At 40.2% G+C, this 22,656-nt stretch overlaps 1 protein-coding gene across 1 annotated transcript in view; it reads left to right on the top strand.

Annotated features, from left to right (window-relative positions):
* The window catches only part of TMEFF1 (transmembrane protein with EGF like and two follistatin like domains 1), a 125,792-nt gene that overhangs the window by 57,180 nt on the left and 45,956 nt on the right, over positions 1 to 22,656 (top strand). The window contains exons 2-3 of the mRNA XM_074876298.1: positions 12,469 to 12,578; positions 17,167 to 17,296. Coding sequence (XP_074732399.1) covers positions 12,469 to 12,578; positions 17,167 to 17,296 — 240 coding nt within the window. The remainder of the gene's footprint in view (positions 1 to 12,468; positions 12,579 to 17,166; positions 17,297 to 22,656) is intronic.

Below are 22,656 nucleotides of genomic sequence, written 5' to 3' on the forward strand. Positions count from 1 at the left end.
AGTATCTGTGTCTGCAATAGCATGGAGGTATGCATATGTGAAATTTACTTTCTTTTAGAAATTCATGTGTAGGTTTGGCTGGCTCTTCCACTTTTGTAAACTTATAAATAAGATTAGTGACAGGTTTATACAGTTTCCAGATCTTTGAGAGGCTTTCAAAACCTTTGTTACCCTTGTCACCTTCAGATGACAGGTGATTTGCCAGCATTTTTGGAAAATGTCAGTTGGATACCCTGGATCCAGCAGGTTTCTCCACATGTTCAGTCAGCCTTGAGCTACACTCATAGTTGAGGCTTGCAGGAGTGGTTTCTCTTACGGTTTATTCAAGGAATGGATCAGTTCCTGGAAAACTCAGGTGACTGGAAAGAGAGAGCGGTGGAGATGAGGTGTCTCCATTAGAAAACTGGTGCTGGGTGCACAGGCACAACTACTGCTCTGTCAGAGGAAACCGCATGCGCGAGAGCTGCTTGACAATGGAGGAAATCGCAGTGCAGAGATCCTTTTCCTCACACCCTCACAAAGAGTGTCCTTTCTGAAAAATTGTATCTATGTTTGATTTGACCCCAATTATCTCTTCTTTGTCTCTCTGCCCCCCTGTCTCACCCTCTATAGGGCAAAACACACCTCAAAAGCGTGTTCGGGCTCTTCCATCTTCCCACATGTTGCTGCTCCAGAGCCAACCCCATACAACATTGCATTTCTGAATAAACAAGAGTTCTTCCCAGTGGGGCTATGAGACATGTTTCTGGGTTTGCATGATGCTGTCTGCATTAAGCTCTATCACAGTGGCACAGTTTGAATTCTGAGCAGCGATTATCAGCTATTTGAATACAGCAAATGAGTCCTACATGCTGCATTAATATATCAACGTGGCTCTTTAGGTAGCATTAGTGAGTTAGTATTCATTTTTCTCTCACTTTATAAATTGACGGACATATATATTCCCTAAATCTTTCATGTCTGCTCTGGTTTTGGTGATCATAATGATTTTCTAGGTTTGGTATTGAAGATATTTTTATTAAAGGGAAGGTGATGAAAGTGAGGAAAGATAACCTTGTAGCAAAACAATTGGACAGGAACAAGTTGTGTTGTGGCATCCTGCCTTGGCCTTGTGTTGTCACCTTGGATAAATAATTTTATCTCTCTATACTGTTCTTCCTCATCCACTGAAATGGCCACGATAATATCTAATTTTTATCACAGTTTATATGACTTATCTGCTTATGCTTTAAGTAATGGACTGGCTCTCATCTGTGTCTTTCAGAAGGGGGATCTGATCTTCACTGCAGCCTCTAGGTATTACGATATTTCACATAGCTGTTAATGATAATGACTGGAAGTGATGAGTAATGTTTAAAATCCAAGCTATTCAGAAGCCACATTTTAGATTTCTGCTATCAAATCATCTTGAAGACAGCAGCATTTTCCCCTTAGAGAGTGAATAATTAAGAGTAGATTAATACACTATCTGACAACTTTTTGTCAGATATTTTCTGCTGCTTTTAAGGGAAAGTTTCAAATCTGAAACATTTGTCTCCAATAGACAGAAGCCCTAGTCAAGTTAATTATTATTTGCATAAAAATCAGGTCTTCAAAAAATTGCTTGAGTCCTTGATCCTACAAGCACTTAAAGGCGTTCTTAATCTTACACATGATCAGTTCCATTTAGTTTATTTAGATCACACAGATGATAAAGGTTAAGTCTCTGCCCAGGCATTTATAGGATTGGAGCCTCAGATTATGTATGCTAAGTGGCAAAACACCATTTCAAATTCAAAACACCACCTCATTGAAAACCATTTTGTAGAAAATACTATTTTTCGAGAAAATTCACCAAAAGCCACCTGTTTTTCTTGGGTTTGTAGCTGAGAAATGAAAGGACTTTGCATTCCAGATAGTTTTATTTTTAATTTACTCTATTTCCCCCTAATTTTAAAATGCAGGTATATGACAATCTCCTTCCTACAGGCTGGTTTGCAATCTGCTCATTCACATGATGAAGGCCAGAGGTACCTCCAAAAGCTTTTTCTGCCCTAGGTTTCATTTTACAAACAAGCCAAAAGACCAGGACAACAGGCACTTTGAATAAAATAATGATCCCCTTAACCAACTTCTCACCAGACATTCTGTACTTTTCTGCTAGATTGAGGTGCTCAGAAATAATTTTTTCCCTGTCCAAAGTATGTTTTCTCAGCTCGTTTTGGGACGTTTTTGCTCTGTCAACACATGCATGCATATACACCTAACACAGAAAGAAAATAAAGCAGGACATACACTTACCTGCTTTCTGTTATTTTTCAGCTACAATACTATTGAAATGCATCAGCTGGGAGCTACCCTTGTTGACTGATTCCTAGAACTGACCTTATGTTTCTTCATAGATGGGAAAGGGCATGGAGAGAAATGCGAATCGTTTCCTTGAGCTCTTCCCAAGCAACTTCCATAACTTTCCTTAGAGGAAAGTGTATATCCACATATGGAGCCTGAGTCTCTCTTCACATTAGGACTTCCATAGCACTGTCAAGCATATGTGATATGATCTTAAGAGCAAATAAAATGTATGGGCTTTGTGGTAAATGGACATACTTCTGATGTGCTCAAGCTTCTGCTGACATCAGCTCTTGTTTCAGCAACAACAGAAAAACCTCATGATCAGGCTTTTATTGTTTTTCTTACTATTGCTCACAGAGATGAAGGCTCCTTTTTCTGACTGCAGCACCAAGCTCTGAAGGCAGTGATCAGGGAAGGGAGATGACTGAAATGATTATAGAAAGGCTATGCCTTCTTTTCATCAGAGGGCTGTTCACATGAAAGCTTGTTTCTCTTCTGCTGCAGAAGAAATTGAAGTGAGGAGCAGAAAACAGAAGGAGCTGGGCTTTTAGCACCATGGCGAGGTAGATCCATTAGCCATCCATCCCCCATGTGTAAACAAATACTGCAATTTTGGAGGCTCAATAAAGTATGACACCTCTATTCCAGTGCTTAATCTGCCGAGCTGGTCCCTAGACTAAAGCAATGCCTTCAGGTTTTGTGCCAGGAATGGGATCAGAATTTGACCAAAATTATGTTGCAATTTAGAATCAACTTGAGTTACATGTGTCACCTACAGATCAAAGAAAAAATTCCCTGCAATGTTTATGGAAGCTAATTAGTTTCTTCAGTGTTGGTTTTTACCACTGTTTTACTTTGTTTCAGCCTTCAGATTCTTCAGGAGTATAAATGAGAGCTCTGTTGTTTCTGAGTGTTTGAACAGCTTGTCATTCCTCTACAGGCTTAGGGCAATAACTGCCAGATTTACTTTATGAACAGGACTAAAGAGTTCACCTTGGTTTGTGACTGGCATAGAAAGATTTCTTCAGGATGAAGATTCATTAGCCAAAGCTGTAGCTTTCATGGGAGTAGTATGCTTGCCTGCTTTGTTCTTACACGGGCAATGATGCTAGGAAGCAAGTGAAACTCCCCAGTTTGGGGGCCAGGGGAGAGGAGAGGTATAACACCCATTGCAAGTCACTTGGAAATGTTTTGGATGGTTGACCATCTACTCTGCAGACTGAGAGACAGAGCAAGTAGACATTAAAGGAACAAGGACAAATAACATGCTGCACAACTGTCAGGAATTAACAATGTAATTTATGCAAATGAAAGATTTCACAGGAGTCCCACTAGTTGAAAAGGTCTGGTGAAGTGAAAGAGCACTATTTTTAGTTATCCTACCAGAGTTCATCCATTTGTATAAGCATTAGCATTCAGCAGCACAGGTTATCCAGTATCCTAAAAAGTCCATGTGTTTAGAAGTGTTTACATGATCCAAGCCTAAATTTCCAAGTCTCAATATGCAAGGATCGTAACAGTGCCATCAGTGGTAAACAGTCACCAACCCCTTATTTGCATGTGTTTGTGCAAAGAAACACATTACATGTGTTTGTGATTTTGGCAAGTGAGCTTTGTCCTGATATACGCTCCCTTAACCCCTACTATTAGCATGATGTTGGACCCCTCTTCTCCAAGCAGCCACAGATTTTTCATGAACTTGTAGGAAGCTCATTGTCCCGGGCCTCTACCGCTGTCAGACTTGGCTGGAATTGCCCAGTGAGTGCAAAAGTTATTGGAAAAACACAGTGGAGACACATTTGGAGAGTCACTGCTCTTGCACAGCCTTGGTTTCCTTAGGAACTAAAGATTGTTAATACGTGTTGTAATCAATCTTGCTGTAAACATGCTATATGAGCATGTTTATTTTCTAATATTTTATTCTAATTTTATGTAAAAATATGCAATGACATACTAAGTTCTTTATAACAGCCTTGCATAATCACATTAAATAATTTTTTTTGTAGTAAGAGAGATTCTGCTTTGTAAGCAAGTTTTGAAGTCAGTGTCCTGGATATCTGCTAGCAGAAAAGCACACCAGACCTGTGTCCTGGAGGCCATATTGCTCTACTGCCTAACCTTGATACAAAAGCATTTATGAGAGAGAAAATAATTTCAAGCTCTTACTACATCTTTCCCTGTCTACAGCCAATTGCACAGCTAGTCAATTTGTACCATTTGCTGAAACATTCACCTACAGATTATACATAATTTCTGAAATATTGTCAAAGCTTTTAATGTAACAAAAAAGTGCCTCAACTTTCTCTACAAATACTTTTTTTTTTTTTTTTTTCATGATGGAAACAGAAATGCACCATGGGCTGAATCCAATATTTTGACAGAACTGTCATCCAAACACTCATCACTATGACACTTTCCTTACTTTTTTCACACCGAATAGAGTTAGTCTGAGGCACACTGGTAATGTGAATAATTGCAGTGTGGGAGACTTTCAGGTTCAAAGCCAATCTTGTTACCTTGCTATGTGAGTGCTAGTTGTTAAAATTTGCTGTGGTTTCCTATTGTGTGCAAGAATACTAATTAGTTTAGCAGCACATATGCATTCTGTTTTTCTCTGTTTTAAAAGGCGACTACAGTGACTAGAAATGTAAAAGTATAATCATCCTAGGTAAATTGGATGGCACTTAAGCAATCAAATGCTAGTACAGTCTTGTAAAAGTAGTTTTAGGGAAATATTTCAAGCTTTATTCACTCAGGTAGCATTCTCAAGAGCCAAAGTACTGCTTTTTTTTTTTCTGCACAATTGAGTCTTAAATATTGCATCAAGACACAACAAAACAGGTTTTACTAGTCCTATAATACTGCTTAAGACTCTTTTGAAAACAGCAGATTTGCCATCAGGCACCCAAGGCATCCATTAATTGACCAATTAAAAAAAATGTCTGGGAGTATGTTAATTCCATTAGACTACAGTTGTCTATGTTTTTTTAGGGTAAATTCATTTTAATGATTTTGTTTCTTTTTTTTTCACATAACCTCTAGGCTGTTCCAATGAATTGTTTTCTTCTAATGTGTGAAAGAAAATGATACCATATCACAGAAAATGCACTTAAATGAGTTTTAACTGCTTTAGTTATTTAAAACTTACATTTGTTTTAGATTGTCCTGTGTTACATATTTTCATGTTCCTCTTTTTCTTCTCTGATTGCTTTTTATAAACAGCTCTTTTCCTCTTTCTTCTTTCCACTCTCCACACTCTCTCCCTTCTTAATTTCTTATAAATTGTTTCTTGCTAAAATGTCACCTCAAATCAGTGACAACAGCCATCTTCAATGGGGATGTGCAGTGTCTGAATGGCATCCTCCTTATCCCTGAATCATTTCCCAGTTGTTTGTCTTATTGTCTGTTGTCTGAAAAACATACTTTTTCCTATGAACAAGAGAATATGATCCGTTCTGTCTTGCTTTGGTTTGTCTGACACAAGCAAGTAATATTTATTTGGACAGGGGCTTGTCTACTCTCTTTTTGCTCCCCCATAACCTCAGACAATTTCTGAGAAGAAATTCAACAGACATAAACTCCACAATGCAAATGATCATGATTTTCATAATCCACAACTGCTGAAACAGATGGGGACAGCAAAATGATATGGATAACCTAATGTAGAAATTGTTTATTAATTACCAAATAAATGGTATTTTCAGGTTTTGTCAATGGTACATTCTTGGTTTGGAAAGTCGTAGTTCTGAAGGGACCATGTTTTAGTAATACGTTGTGCTCTAACCAATGAAGCAAGAAACAACACTCACTCCTTTGGTTGAAGTGCTAAAGCCAGGGATCCTCCTCGAGCAAGGGGCAGGTGGCAGTGGCCGCTCACTCACTTTCTGTTAGGATGAGTTATGTTTCCATGAAACAGTTTAGGAACATGAGATGAAGAAAAAGCAGGAGTAAATACTAGGTGTTTTCTTCAATGGCATCAGTGGCAGGTGTCAAAGAAATTGGTGCAAAGCCTGGGGGCTTCCTTTCCCCTAGAACTGTTTGTGTACATGTACAGTATGAGCAGTATGTGCTGTCTTGTTTTAAAATAAACCATCTTTACCACACAGACATAAAGCAGGTGGAACAACTTTTCACCTTCAGTATTTAGCATACATTAGGTGAGTTTGGCTCCTGGTTTTGCTTTTTTTTTTTTTTTTTGCTACAGAAACAGAGCACAGAGGTTGTGGTAAGAGATGTCAGCTTAATTCTGGTGGATGTGGCACATTGAAGCTGGTAGAAGAAAAAAATGTCCTTCTGTGTCCACCACACAAACAACCTTAGCTTCCCATCTCCTGCAAAGAATTGAAATGTGTGTGTATGTGTGTTGCCAAGTACGTGTCCCTGTTTCACATTTCTACTGTACAAACTAGAAGTCCAACATATGGTTTCACTATCTTAAAAGAAGCCACAGAGTCTCCAGAAAAAAGCTATTCTTAGCTAATCTCACTGTTGGGGTAACGTAATGCCAGTAAGGGGAACGCTGCTTTTTAGAGTCATCTAGGGCTTGGTCCTTGCTCCTTCAGTGGCTCTGCAAATGGACCCACCTGCTTCAGAGATTTTTTTCCCTTACACTTCTTAATTCAGTCTTCAATGCAGAAGCATGTTTCTTGAATGCTGCTCTGATGTTTTGAAGGGGGCAGCGAAAGTGTAGTGGATCAGCTATAAAGAAAGATTGGCTAAGGAGCTGGTGTAGTAAGTGTAGTAGGAACTGGTGGGGAATTGAAGACCTGCAATAAAATAAATAGAAACAAGTTCTGTTGTACATGGCTGTAACTTGCATTTATCTGTGAGATTTGTACCCAGTGGCTGAAATGGGGAATAACTTATGCTGCCTCGCTGCAAACACATATTGCCAGTGTCAGAACAACTAGATCACACACAGAACCTCCCAAAATTATGCCTCCTGTCCACAGACTATGTGTAACAGCTCTGTAAGCATTTGCATGACTTACTGCAGGAATGGCTGTACTGGATGCACTTTGAAAGAGCAATGGGATGGGGCCAAGCTTGTACATTGACACCTAAATGTAAATGTTTACATATAGATATGTACATGTGAGCTAAGTGTCTGAACCAATGTCAGAGTCACTGTAGGTGATGGAAACCTAAAGTGACTTAAGTTAGTACCAGCCGGGGTGCTTGTATGTCTGCAAGGGACTGGTAGGATCTACAGGAGAGCTGTGCTGTTTTGTTCTGAGCTGGGAACTGGAGGTGAGCAGAGGTATCCCAGGGGCATCCAAAATATTCCCTGCAGAATCTTTTCTGCAGTGATTTTCTTTACCTGTGATGCCAGTCAAACTCACCTTCATGGTTCAAGTGGACAGGTTGTACTTGGGAACAGCTGGGACACAGGCCTGTCTCTGGGTATCATCTTTGTTGTGGGCAAAGGGTGTGACTGACAGGTGAAGTTTTATTCGAGAGGTAGATATAAGGTACAAGTTATTACTGTACTTGTCATGTGAGCACCTCAGCTTTATAATCCTTAAGGAAAAGATTTTCTTTTAAGTTTTTTACCCCATTAAATTCTCCAATCATTCCTAAATAATTTGCCAAAACCAGCATGATTTGCCAAAACCAAAAGAAACCAATGATTTTCCAAAGCCAATACTGAGTTACAGGGCTGACTCCCAAAATCGAGGAGGTTAGAGGTTTTCTGCTTGTCAGATTTTGACTCTCTTCAGTGGTTCTGAGAGCTCATCCAGTCATAATGCCACTATCTCCAGTATACTTTTTGGGCTCTAACACACCCTCACACAACATAATTTCTCCTCTGAGCCCTTTCCCAAGCCAATGGTGACCACTTCAGCTGTTCTTACAATTTTTGAGGTTCTTTTAACCTGTAGAGTATAAGAACCTTTATGAAATTTCCCAGGTCTCTGTGTGTGTGTGTGTCTCTGTATATGACCTCCACAAGAGGTCATACATCCTAATGTAGAGCTTGACTTCACAAAGAATAAACTGTTTGGAGGACAGAAAAGCATCCCTCAGGTGCCCCACACTGCATTGCCTTTTCCCTCTAGTGAGAATGGTGCAAGTTGCTCCCCTTCTTGTACCTCCCCTCGCTGGGGTCTTACCCATAGGAAACAGAAAACAAAAATCAGGCAGGCACGAAGGCAGAGAGGGTTTTTCCTAGGCACAGCTGACATATTCAAGAAGGCCAAAGCCGGTAGCACTGCTACTAAACCCATCCACTCACTTCCACGTGGGAAAGATGGTTTTTTGGTTCCTTATATCCATTCACCATTACTATACACTATTGCAAACCCCAGGAGAAACATGAGTTTTGAAAAAACAAATCACGAAGTTACCAGATCTTCCCATCCTAGATTTTACTTTATTCTCAAGGTATCCAGATGGGAGCAAAATGTTTGATGTACTTAAACCTACAAATTTGATTTCATCTTCAGATTCAGCATTTTGACTCACATAATTTAGCTTATAATGAGAAGTTCACACCTCAGAGCAATGCATTTTGAGGTCACAGGCAAAAAGCCAATCTCCAACTACTTGTATCAAGCTGTATTTCAAATTCTCCAAAAGGAGTCAAAATGGAGAAGGCTTTCCTCATTTTTACTGATGTATCAAATTATTACAAGGTGAATTCATTTCAAAAGAGGCAAAAAAACCCCAAAAGACCTTGATGTGGGTCTTTGCAGCCAAATTTCTGCAGGCTGCTCTGTGCCGATCAGGCCTCACACCACCAGGAGTGTATTGGCTGAACAGATACCAGCAAATCATTTTTAATACCTCATTTCAGGTCTTTGGAGATTAATTTTATCATAAATTTGGAAGCCTGATTTAATTGCGCTAATTATATTTTCTCCTGGGAGTTGATGGATTACTACTTACTATCTCCTTGCTGTATGTAATGAATCACACTGAGGCTTTCTCTTATTTATACCTGCTAAGAGTCTAGGAAATGAGTTGCGATAGGCATTAAAGAAAGATGTAAGAAATTACCCTAAACCATTTGCTACATGTTCTTATTCCTTTCATAGGTCTGTTCTCACATATGATGATAATGATTCCGTTCTTCTGGAAATAATTGCAGAAACACCATTTTAATTATTTCTCTATGGGGAATCCACTGAAGAGAGCATATTTCAGGCATGCGAGACATCTACGGTTCCTCTTCACATCACCCTATTAACATCCATCCTCATCTATTCATTTTTGAACCGAATGCCATAGATGTGGAAGTCATTATGGCCACCACACTCCCCGGTACTTGTGATTCCATCAGATGTAATCATGCACACGTCGGAGGCTTGATTTCACTGCTGCTAGAATTTGCTACTGAATGGAAGCAGGGAATAGGTGACATCCTGTCATAGAATAAAGTTCATCTGTCACGTTCAAGTGCCAGTCACCAGGATATCTTGTCTTTTGTACAGCTTTGGAAAATCACGCTGGCTTCTGATCTCTGAATGACCTTCTCTTCTCAGCATTTATCTCATGCAAAAAGCTTATAATCGGTATTTATCATTTATGTGGAAAGAAAAACAGTCCACTCCTAAAATTAAGTAACCATTAAAACAGTGTGCTTTCTGTCATCTTAATTCTCCTGTGGATTTTAAAAAAAAAATGTAGTGTTGGTTTCTTGGGGTGAGGGGGTCTCACAATGGCTGACTCCCAACCCCCATCTTCATGTTAGAGTTCTGCTCTGAAATCTTTCCCTTTCTCACTGCCTTTTGCAGTCAGAGCAATAGCTAAGTTAGGAACAAGTACACCCCTGGTCCAGCCTTGATGCTGAACTGCTAGCTGGGGACTCTTTCTGACCCTGTCATGGGTCCCTCCCCCTCCCATGCAGAAAAGTGAGGTCCTTGCCTGCCTTGTGGTGAAGAGGCTCCTTCCTGGGTGGTCGTGTGCCCTCTTCACACTGGGGAACACAGAGGTCAGGGGGAAGTCTGCGCTACACTGCTTGGGCAGTTGGACATCATGTAGACCCTCAGGATTTCAACCATGAGTTGCAGCTGCCAAGGGATTTCTTCTGCTGATTGGGGGTACCAGGTAGGATGCTGCGAAGCACTGAGTCCAGTGAGCTCAGCTGAGCGTGAGAAGGGAGGACCCACATCTCTTTAGTTTCCTGAGCTGATGGAAACAGAATTTTGAAAGTTGTTCATGCTGTAATTTGTCTGGTTACTCCCTTTCATAAACTGCATTTTCTCAAACGCGGTATCACCTAAAGGTGGATCCTTCTTTCAGATATGGCAATCATTTCCCCTTAATTAATCTTGATAGTTTGTTCATCTTCGTGGAACAGATCTTCACAAGGAGAAAGAAAGGCACATTTCCTTCAGAAGCGAGTTATGAACACACTAAATTGAAAAGCTGCGATGTTCTGTCACATTAACTCGGTCCCTACAACGCAGCGGTCGCACGTGATAAATGGCAACATTAAGAATAACATTAGAGCACACGTGCACAGGGTTGTGATGGCAACCAGGATACCTAACTGCCTGGTGTTACACACATTGCGCTCCTCATTTGTGCCTTCAGGAATGATGGACGTAGAGGGAAAAAAAAAATCAATATTTTTTTCAATTTTTTCTCACAGTTGACAAAATATGTGGATTATAACTGGACCTTCTGCTGAGCTGTAATCCTGTAACTTTAGTGCTATGAAAAAATATGTAATTATGTGTACGTAATTAATATAGAAACATATGACATATAGCATAATTTATTACAGAAATTATGATATATATTTATTTGTATAAACTGTGTGTGTGGGTGTATAATGTTACGTAAACCCCCAGGAACAGTTTTCCAGGGTGTCTGTCACTGTCATACCAAAGTGCTGACACTGCTGTGAGCAGGAGGGTGACTGCCTATTTAAGACTCTAAATGGCAGTGAGCATTATTTTCTTCTGCTTTTGACCTATCTTTCCCCATTTCTGAATGGCTGGTATTCAGTGCTTTCTTTAAGCCAGTTAGCCGGATAAGGTTTGCTTATTAAAAGTCACAGACACTATTTTAAATCACACCGCTGTCAATTAATCTCTTTAGTGGGTCATATTGCTATAGAGTCCTGGAGGTTTCTGACTCAAGCCGAAGCACTGACAGCTTTGAATGATATGCCCTGATATCAGTGCGGCCTTAAACAGTGGCAGGGGATTTTTCCAGAGCCCTTGGTGTTATTTTCACCTTTACATTGCAATCGATACTAACAGCACCATTCCCACACAGCCTGGCGAGGTCATGTTTAGGCTAACGCTGACCACTTCCATTATCCCACTGGTGCCTTCTTTTGCGCTTTGTCCTGTCTATAGTTCAAATCAAATACTTATTTCAAAAGGGTATATTTATGCTCCTTTAAAACTACCCTTGGATGTGATGCCCAAGAAATTTTTAAGCCATTTAAGCAACCTTTGTGCTGGAGCTAGTGCTCGTGCAGTTGATGTGTACAGCTCCTTGCTTTCCCTCTTGCCAGCTGTAGCTCTGCTACAGGCTTACTGAGGCAGGAGCTGCATTTGTGCTCCACATTTTTATGCAGCAGCTAAGGCAGAGGGCTCTGGTTCATTCTCTGACTCCTACAGTGCAAGCAAATTCTAATAGTTTAAACACACTTCGGTTTATTTTTAGTCTGAAGGATGAGTGTGTGCAAGCCAGAGACTGGAAAACTGGGCAGAGAAATTGAGCTTTTCTTCTTCAGGACCTTTGTGGCGAGTAAGGCAAAAAGAGGTAGCGGGTGAGAAACACGGGCTGTGGCTTGTGTAAAGGTCCTGACTGCTTCTAGATGCAACTTCTGCAGAGAAAGCTTTTGTACTGGGGACATCCCTCACAGGGGGGACGTGGAAGGTAATTTGGGCGGTGTAAAAACATGCCTGCTCTGTATCTGTTTGCATGGTGAAGTGGCATTTAGCCACAGCCACTGTGCCAACCAAATAAGACTACCTCTGGAGAGCAGGACCTGCTCCTGGGGAGCAGGACAGAGCTGATGCAGGGCAGCCAGGGGAACAGCTCTGTCATTTTTCCTTTGATTTCTGTATGAGGAGAAGGCAGTGGTGGGGCTCAGTGGGTTTAAGGACAAAGAAGTCCCCAGAATTACTCATCCTACAATTTCTTTTCTGTCTCCTTTTTCTATCTTTTTTGCAGAGTTAAATGTAAGGGAATCCGATGTAAGAGTGTGTGATGAATCATCATGTAAATATGGAGGAGTGTGCAAGGAAGAGGGCGATGGCTTGAAATGTGCGTGTCAGTTCCAGGTAAGGGCTGCTCACCTTTTTTTGTTTGCCGTTTCTGACCAATCTTTCAGGTGTATTTATAGAATCACTGCTTTAAAAATTTCACTCATCAACAGGCTTATATAGTCGATACCTATAGGCTCCTTTTGTAATGGCACTGATTGAGATGGTATGTGACAGAAATTTACTAGAGTGTGCTCAGGGACCAAGTGGAGAGTGTGGCATCACATTTGGTCCCTGCACAGTTTTGGTAAATAAGTCAGCTGGCAGCTCAGAGTGATGTGAGGAAGAATGGAGGGCCACTGTGTGTGCCAAGAACCCCACCTGCGACCGGCACAAGCAGAGTTGGGGAGTGCCAGCTGACACCCGCTCACTGCTTCCCCACCTTGCCTCATCTTGCCCTGAGACCTGAGACGGGAGGGGAGGTGACCCAGAGCAGGGTGTCCAAGCATTGTCACAGATACCAGATGAAGCTTTTAAATTTAAATGCAGTACTTATGTATTGCTTAGTGTACTAAGCAGTATTTGGAGGATTCTTCCCTGCTCTGCTGGTAGCCAAATATGGTACATTAGATCCAGGAAGACCTTAAGGCATTTTGAAAATCATATAATAACAGGATCACCAATGATCATAAAATTTATGAATGGAAACAATGAATTAGTCCTACTCAGTAAAAAAAAAAAAAAAAAAAAAAAGAAAATTAATTAAAAATATCCTCTGAACTTTGAAAAAGTAATAAATAGCAAGTTCAGTTTGCTTAATTATTTTTTGAGCCTTTAGTTTACAGTTTTTTGTAACTATCATGGCAGTCCTTCCTCCACTTCCACCCCCGACTTTTTAGAGAAAAGAGAATAGTGCGGTTCTTTCTTTCTACAATTTATAGCCAGGATAAATGTATCAAATATTATGAGACTCCTGGTAAAACCGGAAGAGGTGGCAGTGTTATCAGCCAACCCTGGAGTGGGCATTCTTTCCGTGTCTCAAAAATAATCGTGTGTTCTGTTTCCAATAAATAATAAATCAAGGGGAACCAGAATAGCAACAGTGTGTATGTGATCTTACACTGGTTTTGGATTCCAGTGTTTCAGAGCTGGCTTTTGATGTGGTGTCGTTCAGGTGGGTACCTATGCTTGGGGCATACTGCAGCTTACGTCCCATAAGAACAGTGGGATCTGACTGCCTTTTAAAGGGAGAAAAAATTCCTAGGAGAAGAGGTTTATTCATCAGCCTTCACTCTGTCTGTAACTTTTATTTATGAAAAATAATAAGATCAAAACCCAGTAATGATTAAAAATAAGGAAAAGTAATTCAACCCTAGGCTAAGCAAAGGTTTCATTTATTTTCTGTAGGTGGTAAATTTTATGACTTCCTAATATCCAGGTCATGAAAACTAAAAAAAGAACTAGCCCATGTGATAAGCTGATACTTTGTCTTGAAGAGCCCATTTTTAAAACCAGTATTATTTTTAAGCTACTTATAAGTTTACTTGTACTTCCTGAAAAATTTATCCTGTACTCTAAGGAAAGAAGTCTAAGGATGAGAAGAAGGTATTGTATTTTTCAGACATAGCAAGTTGAATTCTTCCTGTAACTCTCAACCTTAATTATTTGTCTGCAATGGGCAGCACCAAAATATCCCAGAAAACAAACACCCAGCCCAAACTGTTAGGTTCTCTACGTGCAAGATTATCTGATAGCTAGCTATTTTCTTTTCTGACATTACAAGGCTTTGAAAAGGAATTAGACACATTTGTGTACAGTGGTTCAGCTGAAGATGTGCTGAAAGGAAGAGCTGGGGATGTCAGATTGTTCTCCTATTCCCCACAGCTGGGACAGAGCACATAGATAAATGCACCACTGGTCTGATCCAGCAAGTCATTTCTTATGCTCTTAAAACGGCAGTTTTTAGGAAAATGCACTCTAGAGAGCGAGTTGCCCAGTTAAAATGCTCTTGGGTCCGGGTGCTGGTCAGATGAGGATTTTCCTGCTAGAGAGGGACAGCTGCTGGGTATGAGGCTACAGCCCTGGATGCCTGACAGCAGGGTGTTTTGGGGAACAGAGGGGCACAGCTATTTGCAGCCACCCCTGAACTAAGGCCAAGGCTGGCACAAACCATCCCTCAGATTTGGGAAAATGCATAGTGATTTCAGTTTGCTTCCAGGCATCACCATTCCTTCCTCCTCCTCCTCCTTATCTGCCACCGTCCCCACCCTGGCAGCATTTCTTAACTGTTTGGTCTTCTAAAACTTTAAATATTACCAAGTTATAGTTTTTCCTCCTAGGATCCCCTTTGGAGATGACTGGCTGCCAAATTTCAGAGTTGTCACTGAGACAGCTATAATGTCATGGCAGCAAGAGCTCTGCAGGCCGCAACCTCTCTGAACACCTTGTAGGCTTTCTCTGTCTTGCCAAGCCACCTAACATAAAGAGAGATACTGAAGTTTGATTCCCCAGAATCAAATATATAAATTGGACCGTAGGGGAGGTGCCGAAGGATTCAGTTGTGCTCTGCTTGCAGTGACCTTAATGATATCCCGACTTTCCACAGGCCTAGTCAGGAAAAAGGACAACTCCCTTTTTATTATAATGGTGGTAGGGATAATACATGTTCACCAAACCTTTGGAAAGGTCTTTTGCTGTAATTTGGATGATGTTTTACAAATCCTAAATGACATACTGATCAACACATAGTGAGTGTGTTATGGACTGATGGGAGAGGTGAGGTGAGGTGAGAGAGAGAGACAGCGTGGGGGTCTTTTTCGATCTCAGTAAGAAAGGCTTGACAACAAATGGTGTAATAAGGTAACTGCTTTAATAAGACAGAATAGGAAAAGGAATACAGATAGCAAGTAAACCTTACATCCCTTCAGATGCTGGGCATGCCACAATCATGCAGCATCGGGTGGAGCCCAGATGGATTTTCCCACAGGACACCATGCAGAGCAGGTCCCATCCATGGATAGATGCTTTCCATTTTGGTCATTCAAGCTATTAGAGGATTTCCTCACAAAAAAAACCTCTACTCCTAAAAGATGTTTGCATGAGAACTTTTAGCTGCACTGTACCCAATCACTAAAGGCTTACTGAACTATAAAAAAGAAATCACTTTGACTCTCATTTTCTATCCTCAGGACAGAAACTTGCAACTTTAAATCATCACACAGCAACTTAAAGATGGAATAGAGAATTATCTATTGTAAAGTATTGTCCCTCTCAAGAGTTGCCTGTTTAATTATTCCCTAGAAGTGACTGTTGAGTATGAGATGTGACAGGACTGATGGCTGTGGTTGAATGTCTGAGACCTACTCTCTAAGGGAAAGTATTACAAAAATGTTAGAAATAATTTTCAGAGCTGGCAGCATGTCTTATTTCTGTCCATGCATGCTTAGTTCATTCTCAGTTGGTCATCTATGGCAGGATGACAAAGGAGGGAGGATAATTCCCTTCAAAATTATGTTCTAAAATTTGAGTATTTTTGAGGTCTGTGTATTCCAAAGCACAAAGAAACTGTTGTGGCAGGGACTGTCATTTTAGATTTGGAGAAGAAATTCTTGTCCTTTTGGGGCAGCTTAGCTTAACTAATATTGCTATTTCTGTGTGAACTCTCACTGGTTGAACTATACCAGTTTAATCATACACTTTATATGGTTAAGAAATTTGGTGGCTAATCTGTGTATGTGTTTATTGCTTCTTCTTGTTTGTTTTTGTGCTTTGGGGTTTTGAAGATGCAAAAGGTATCTGAAATTACAGTTACCATTGCAGTCTCAAACAGGGCAACGTCTCCTTTTCCACACGGTGAAGTGGAGTTTGGATCTCCAGATCATCAGGGAGCGGTGCAGCACTTGCAGGTGTTAGGCAGATTGGTGGTCACAGTGTATTTCCCAGCGTTTTAATGCACGTTATACGTATGAGAATGTACAAAAATAGCAAAATATAGGCTGCTCCTGCCAAAGCCATTCTGAGTGATAAATTTTCCTTTCTTCCTTTCTTTAAATTAAATGTACTGATGCTACTGACTTTGAGCTTACAATTTTTCACTATAGTAATATAAAAGCATTATTATAGTTGTTGACCAAGTAAAACAGACTCGTGATGCTCATGAATTTAAAGGAGATGGTGATTGTTTTCCATCTCTCTTGAAAGATTATTCTATGACCAAAAAGATCAACAAATCTCCTCTTAAGCACTGTTCACCTTAAGTTTTCCTTCGCCCAGTTTCATTCCTCTGTGCCTAGTCACACATTCTTGTGTGATCTTGAAGAAGTTTTCTCCTTCTTCAGTGTTTATCCTTCAAATACTTCTAGAGGCTTGTCATATTCCCTCTAGCCATTACTAAGTCCCAACATAGTTATTTTGTTCTTTTAATCTTTCCTACTGAAATCGTGTGTTCAGCCCATACAGAGTTCAACTATTATTTCAGTGATCCGAAAGGAATACATACAGTGATACTGAGAAACTAATGTATTTTAAATCTTCCTTTAGTGAACAGGGTTATAAATTACTGCTAATAATTCATATTTACACAACTATCTTCCTGTATGTTAGTATACAGTTGAGATTAATCACATGATTTTTTTATGACTGAGTTACTTTATAATTTCTTTTTCAGTGTCACACAAACTATATTCCTGTTTGTGGATCAAATGGAGACACTTACCAAAATGAATGCTTCCTCAGGAGAGCTGCTTGCAAGCATCAGAAAGAGATAACAGTGGTATCAAGAGGACCTTGTTATTCTGGTATGTATAACATCACTTTGTGTCACTAATGAATGATGTTATATGGTTAGCTCTTTAGTTTTGCCCTTAATTCCAGAGATTTTCATTTTCATGCTTTTCATAGAATGAGATAATGTGGAAACCCCAAGTCCTCTTTAGCAATGAAATATTTTTATAAAGAAGAAATCTGGTATATCATCTGATATGCTAACAGATTAATAAATAAACATCAAAAGTAGAAATACTTTATCTGAGAAAATAGTTTGTGATTGCTTCTATTGTATGTATAGAGCAGCCTTGATATTCGTCAACAGGCTTTCAACAATTTTGGAGCAGACTACAAATTAGTCATTTCTTTAGAACTAATTTTTTTGATGTACAGAATTAGTGTGACATCCAGCAAGTGACAGCAAGATCATCCTGACTGCCACTCTACTGGTATCCAAGGCATCGCCTTTGACTAATTTCACTTTGTGTCATTACAGTGAAGGTATGCATAACTCTTACAAAATCATTGTACCTCACATTTCTAATGAAATGGCCTTTTCTGTCTTTCCACATATTTAAAACACAGATTTTCCACACACTCAAAATACATGGGACAGGTTTTCACTGTCTTGAATATTGTAGCATGCTCTTGGACACAGAAACTTTAGCCACCAGAGGTCTTCTGAACCTCTGGCTTCAAATTCAAGATTCAAAGCTGGTGAGACCAGACACATGGCTGGCTTTCTCAGAACTAAATTAAATGACTCGGAAGCATCAACGACTGCATTCTTTGGTACATGATTAACCCACAAAAGAAGTTGTGGGACATCCCTCATCTTTTGATACACAGTAGTTTCTTGGATTAACCTAAGCAAGTTTGCATCTGTATGACAGCCAGAAGCATGGCTATGGGTCAGGTGCATACTCCTAGGTAGCCTTATATTGGCTATTCTAGTTATTGATGACAATTTAGAGGTAGCAGCCTGGAACTCACTGGTACTTGCAACATCCTATCTGGAAGTTAGGGTGAATATATGAGCAGTGTACATAGGCCAAGTCCTTGCTGCTGCCAGTCCCAGAGCTACCTCATTTAAATGCAGTGTGGCTGTATTTTACACGAGCTGCTCTAATGCCTTTGACTGCAGCACAAACCTGTACTGAGATTTGGGGTTGTTTACTAAGGTCCAAAACAATCTGTGATGTTGGTCCTAATACTGAAGGAAACGTGTTTTGTGCCTGGCTCAGCCACATAATTCCAGAATACCTCAGGCAGTTGCCCAAATCTACCTTCTTTCCTGATCTCGCGCCTGTAAATTATCTCCAGATGCTGCAGTAATAGGAAAAAAATGCATTACAGTTTTGGAGCACTCACATAGTCCTATAACAACACCCAAGAAGTATGAAAGTTTGAACTGAGGATGTATAAGTAATTTTTTTTTTAATTTCATGCCCAAATTATTTCAAGAAACAGAATCACATCATGAAAGTTTCTTTCCCTCACTAAAACAAAATACTAGGATAATGTTGTGGGAACAACAAAGAAAAGTGTTTATTTTTATATGCGTTCTACCCTACTAAGAAAAAGAGATTTCAAAACAAAAAACTGATTCTTCTCAGCCTCAAGTTGCTGGCAACTAATTACTACATTACTCAGCTAGTCTGGGATACTTTTTTTAACCTTCCTTTCCTTTTCTTTAAGTCCTACATAAAACCAGGAAATGCAGCATAATTTTTAGCACTTAGTGTAACAGATCAAGACATGTGCTGAGACACAATTGACCAGAAAGTACTGAAAACACATTTCTGAAACTGAGGATGAGATTCAAGCTGCATACTGCATTTACACTGGTGCAATTTAAAGTGCTTCGGCAGAGCTCTACCAAAATGTTACCCACTGCTTCCCGAGTGTCTGACGTGCTCCAGCTGTCATGAGACTATTGGATGATAAAAGCCCTCATCTGGATCATCTCCATGCTCTGCCTGGGATCGTGGGTCATGAAGAAGTCCCTATACTTGTACTCTTGATCTGTAACACATATATGTGAAACATCAAATGCCCAAATTAAAAAATCCATTATACACCCCCATTAATTTTCACCAGGTGCCTCCAAATGTGCTATGAAAATGCTTTGTTCTGGGACATCATTGGGAACTAAGAGTAGATTCACTGATTTCCTATCGGTTTCTATTTTTCAAAGCAAAGCTTCATCCTGGTGGGATGCACCCGAGACAATAGGATGAAATTCCCTCATAGTGTGTAACAGCTATTTAATATTTAAAGTACGTCAGACTTCTGAATGTCATACAAGAATGAAATGCTTCCCACTTGCTAGGGATGGATACCTTCTGAAGCTACAGCACTGGAACAGACTATACTGAGTGATTTAGTCAGACCTATTTCTTGGCAGAAAATTTTGATTAATTTTTTACGGTCATGGGTGATTTAGTAGCATATTTATATTCATTTCCTTTGTCCAAGTGCTGTCTGAGTTGCAAGATCCTAAAATAAGCAACATTTTTAAAAAAGAGTGAATCATAGGTGCTTTAGGAATGAACAAAATGCAAGTTTTGACATTAAAAATGGTGGCTTAGAGAAATGTAAGAGAATGTATGGCTGAAGTTTTCAGGACTGCATATACAGGTCTTAACATTGTCAAAGCCCAGTTTTCAGTGAAGACACATTGGGTTTTTTTTCAAATATCTGGGTTTACAGAGGTGTTTCTATGCCTAATTACCCCTGGCACAAGATATGGGTGATGAGGGTCTGTGGGTTTTAGACAATGCATGTAGCCGCATGTTGCAATGTACAGAAAAACTAGGAAAATGAGTGAAATGCAGCCTTAGCATTCTCTTTGCCTAGTCCTTAATATACCTTTGAGAAAGGATGGGTCAAATCAAACTGTATACAATTTGGCCTACATCTAACCTGACCTTTTGCATTCATAAAGGAATCGTCCAGTCTGTGACTGGATGGAGATGAACAGGGCTGTGAAGCCTGGTAGTACTTCCTGTCTTCCATACCTTATCCTACTTGCTCTGTGGGATTATGTTGTGAACAAGTTCAAAGCACTGTCCCAGCCTTTTCCTTTTTTTTTTTTTTTTAATTTGTCACCCTTATCAGTTCCCTGTTTGCAGTTCAGCCCACAGCCAAATGCAGAGATGGGACCATCCAACAGGACAGGGGGAGATGGCAATACCTATACCAGGACTCCTGCCAAACTCACAGCATCAGCGGTCTTGCTGCTGACCTGAAGCCTTGTTCAGATCATAAAGGGTGACATTACACTGAAATTCATTCATGTTATGCCATCCTCTACCGGACGTTATCCTGAACTGACTTGCTAAACAGATTTTAAGAAACCGGGAAGAGAGAGTGAACAGGGTGCTCAGAGCATTGAGGAGTGTCACCAAGTTCCTTGATTTTTTCTGCCTCCTTTGGTTGGTGAATTTGTTGTACTTTATTAGTTTAAATAAAATAAATCAATTCAGTAAATTAAAAACAGACGTTAACAATTAATTTCTAAGAATGTGTGCTCCTGTTAACCTGCACACAGAACCACAGTTCTGACTGCTGCCAAATTTATATTATATACACATGAAAATGTAACCATACAATGATGTAGTAGTTGATATATTGTACTTATAGATTCTCGGTGTACTGTATATATTTGGAAGGCACAGTCCATCGCTTTCTGCTGGGATTTCTAAAGTTAAAAAAAAAAAAAGTTATTTGCAGAACTAGAAACAAACAGTATATCTCTGTTAGATTTAAGGAATTATTCTCTTAGGAGTGGCTTTAACTTAGTGTTCCTCAGTCTGAAGTAATCAAACGCTTACCCTGAATTTGAATGCACAGGTTTTTACAGCAAATGTTTTTTTGGTGGGAGGCTCACAGTGAAGCATAATTAGATGCACACATTGTCCTGGAAAGAAATATAGTAAATTCAGTTTAATCCTTTTGAGGGAATTAAGAAAGAAATTCTAGGCAACTCACTTCTAGATTAAGAAAGTGTGAAAATAACTCTTTATGCTCTTGCAAGAAAGCCATAACAAACCTGTAAACCTGTTATAAAAACGTTCATTCATTCTGAGAGCTGACTGAGACCCCTTGCTACCAGATTCAGCGCAGTACAGGAGTTTTCCTGTCCAGCTTGAAAGGAGGGTTTGCGATAGCACAGTGTCGCCATTCTGTCATTAGGAAATGTTTTGGATGCAAAAAAATAGGCTTACCCAGACATATCTCATCAACACATGCCAGGATTTAATATCCTGTGCCTTTTTTTTTTTTTTTTTTTTTTTTCCTGATATAATGAAGCCGAAAATGGCTACCAGGATCAAGTGATAGCAACCACTTTTCTCCTGAAGATGTCAAAGCAAATGAACATTCTCTATGCCCAGCCTGGCAATGTGGAGGTTAAAAGCCTATCTCCAGCAGCCAGAGGCCTTGCAGCTGCTGGCAATTAGGCTTGTCGGCATTCCTCCCCAAAAGCTCCTGCTGGCATATCAAAATCAAGAGTAATTGCTAGCAGGCGGCCCTGCTCCTGGAGGGTGGGGATATAAACCCAGCAGCAGGAGGAGGGCTAAGCTGTTGCTGCTGGGAGTGTGGGGTGGCTGAGCTGGTGTGCTCCTTCACAAACTGCTTTTGTACAGCAGCAGGAGCGCCGTTCTGTTGCCAGCAGCAGGAAGTTGGAGCTTGCTTTGGTCTTTGCTCTGGCTGGTGGCTTGAAACGGGCTGTGCCGATTTTGGATCGCTTCCAAAACACTGGTCCTTGCGCTGCTGCTTGGAGATTTTGGGGCCTGTGCTGTTGCTGCAGGAGCTGATGGAGAGTTGCACTGTGCTGAGGAAAGAGGGAAAGTTAAAAGCTCTGACCGAGCAATGCAATAGTGCTCTCATGGCCATGTTTAGTGCCAGCTGTAGATCAGGATGGTCTTCTTTGGTAGCAAGTTCTTGATAATTTAACCAATCTTTACTCAGATGCACTCTTGTGTACATAGGGTTAAATTGCAGCAAGCCTGTCCTGTCTCAGCATGGAGAGGACTGATTCATTAGCTCTGTTAACCAGGAAGTTCAGGCTAGTGGGGAGCTAGGAGTTGAGAGCAGCTGCCCTTTCTCTCTTCCAGTTCTGTCTCAGAGTAACCAAAAACAATTGAATAAAAGAGATAAAATACTATGCTGAGCACTTGCTCAGCAAAATTCCTTGAGTACTGCTGTGGGAAGACCAATTTCTTCTTAATGCAAAAAAGTGGCACATACTGTATTTGTACTAAAATACCCCCACAGCTGTATTCCAAAAGCTTTAGGGGAAAATCCAGGACTTGGGTATAAAGAATATAATAACTCTAGGGTGCTAAAGTTCAGATGCTGGAAATCCCTTCTCAGCTGTAAGCTAAGC

The sequence above is a fragment of the Strix uralensis genome, chromosome 1 (genome assembly GCF_047716275.1).
Source record: "Strix uralensis isolate ZFMK-TIS-50842 chromosome 1, bStrUra1, whole genome shotgun sequence".
Classification (NCBI taxonomy): domain Eukaryota; kingdom Metazoa; phylum Chordata; class Aves; order Strigiformes; family Strigidae; genus Strix; species Strix uralensis.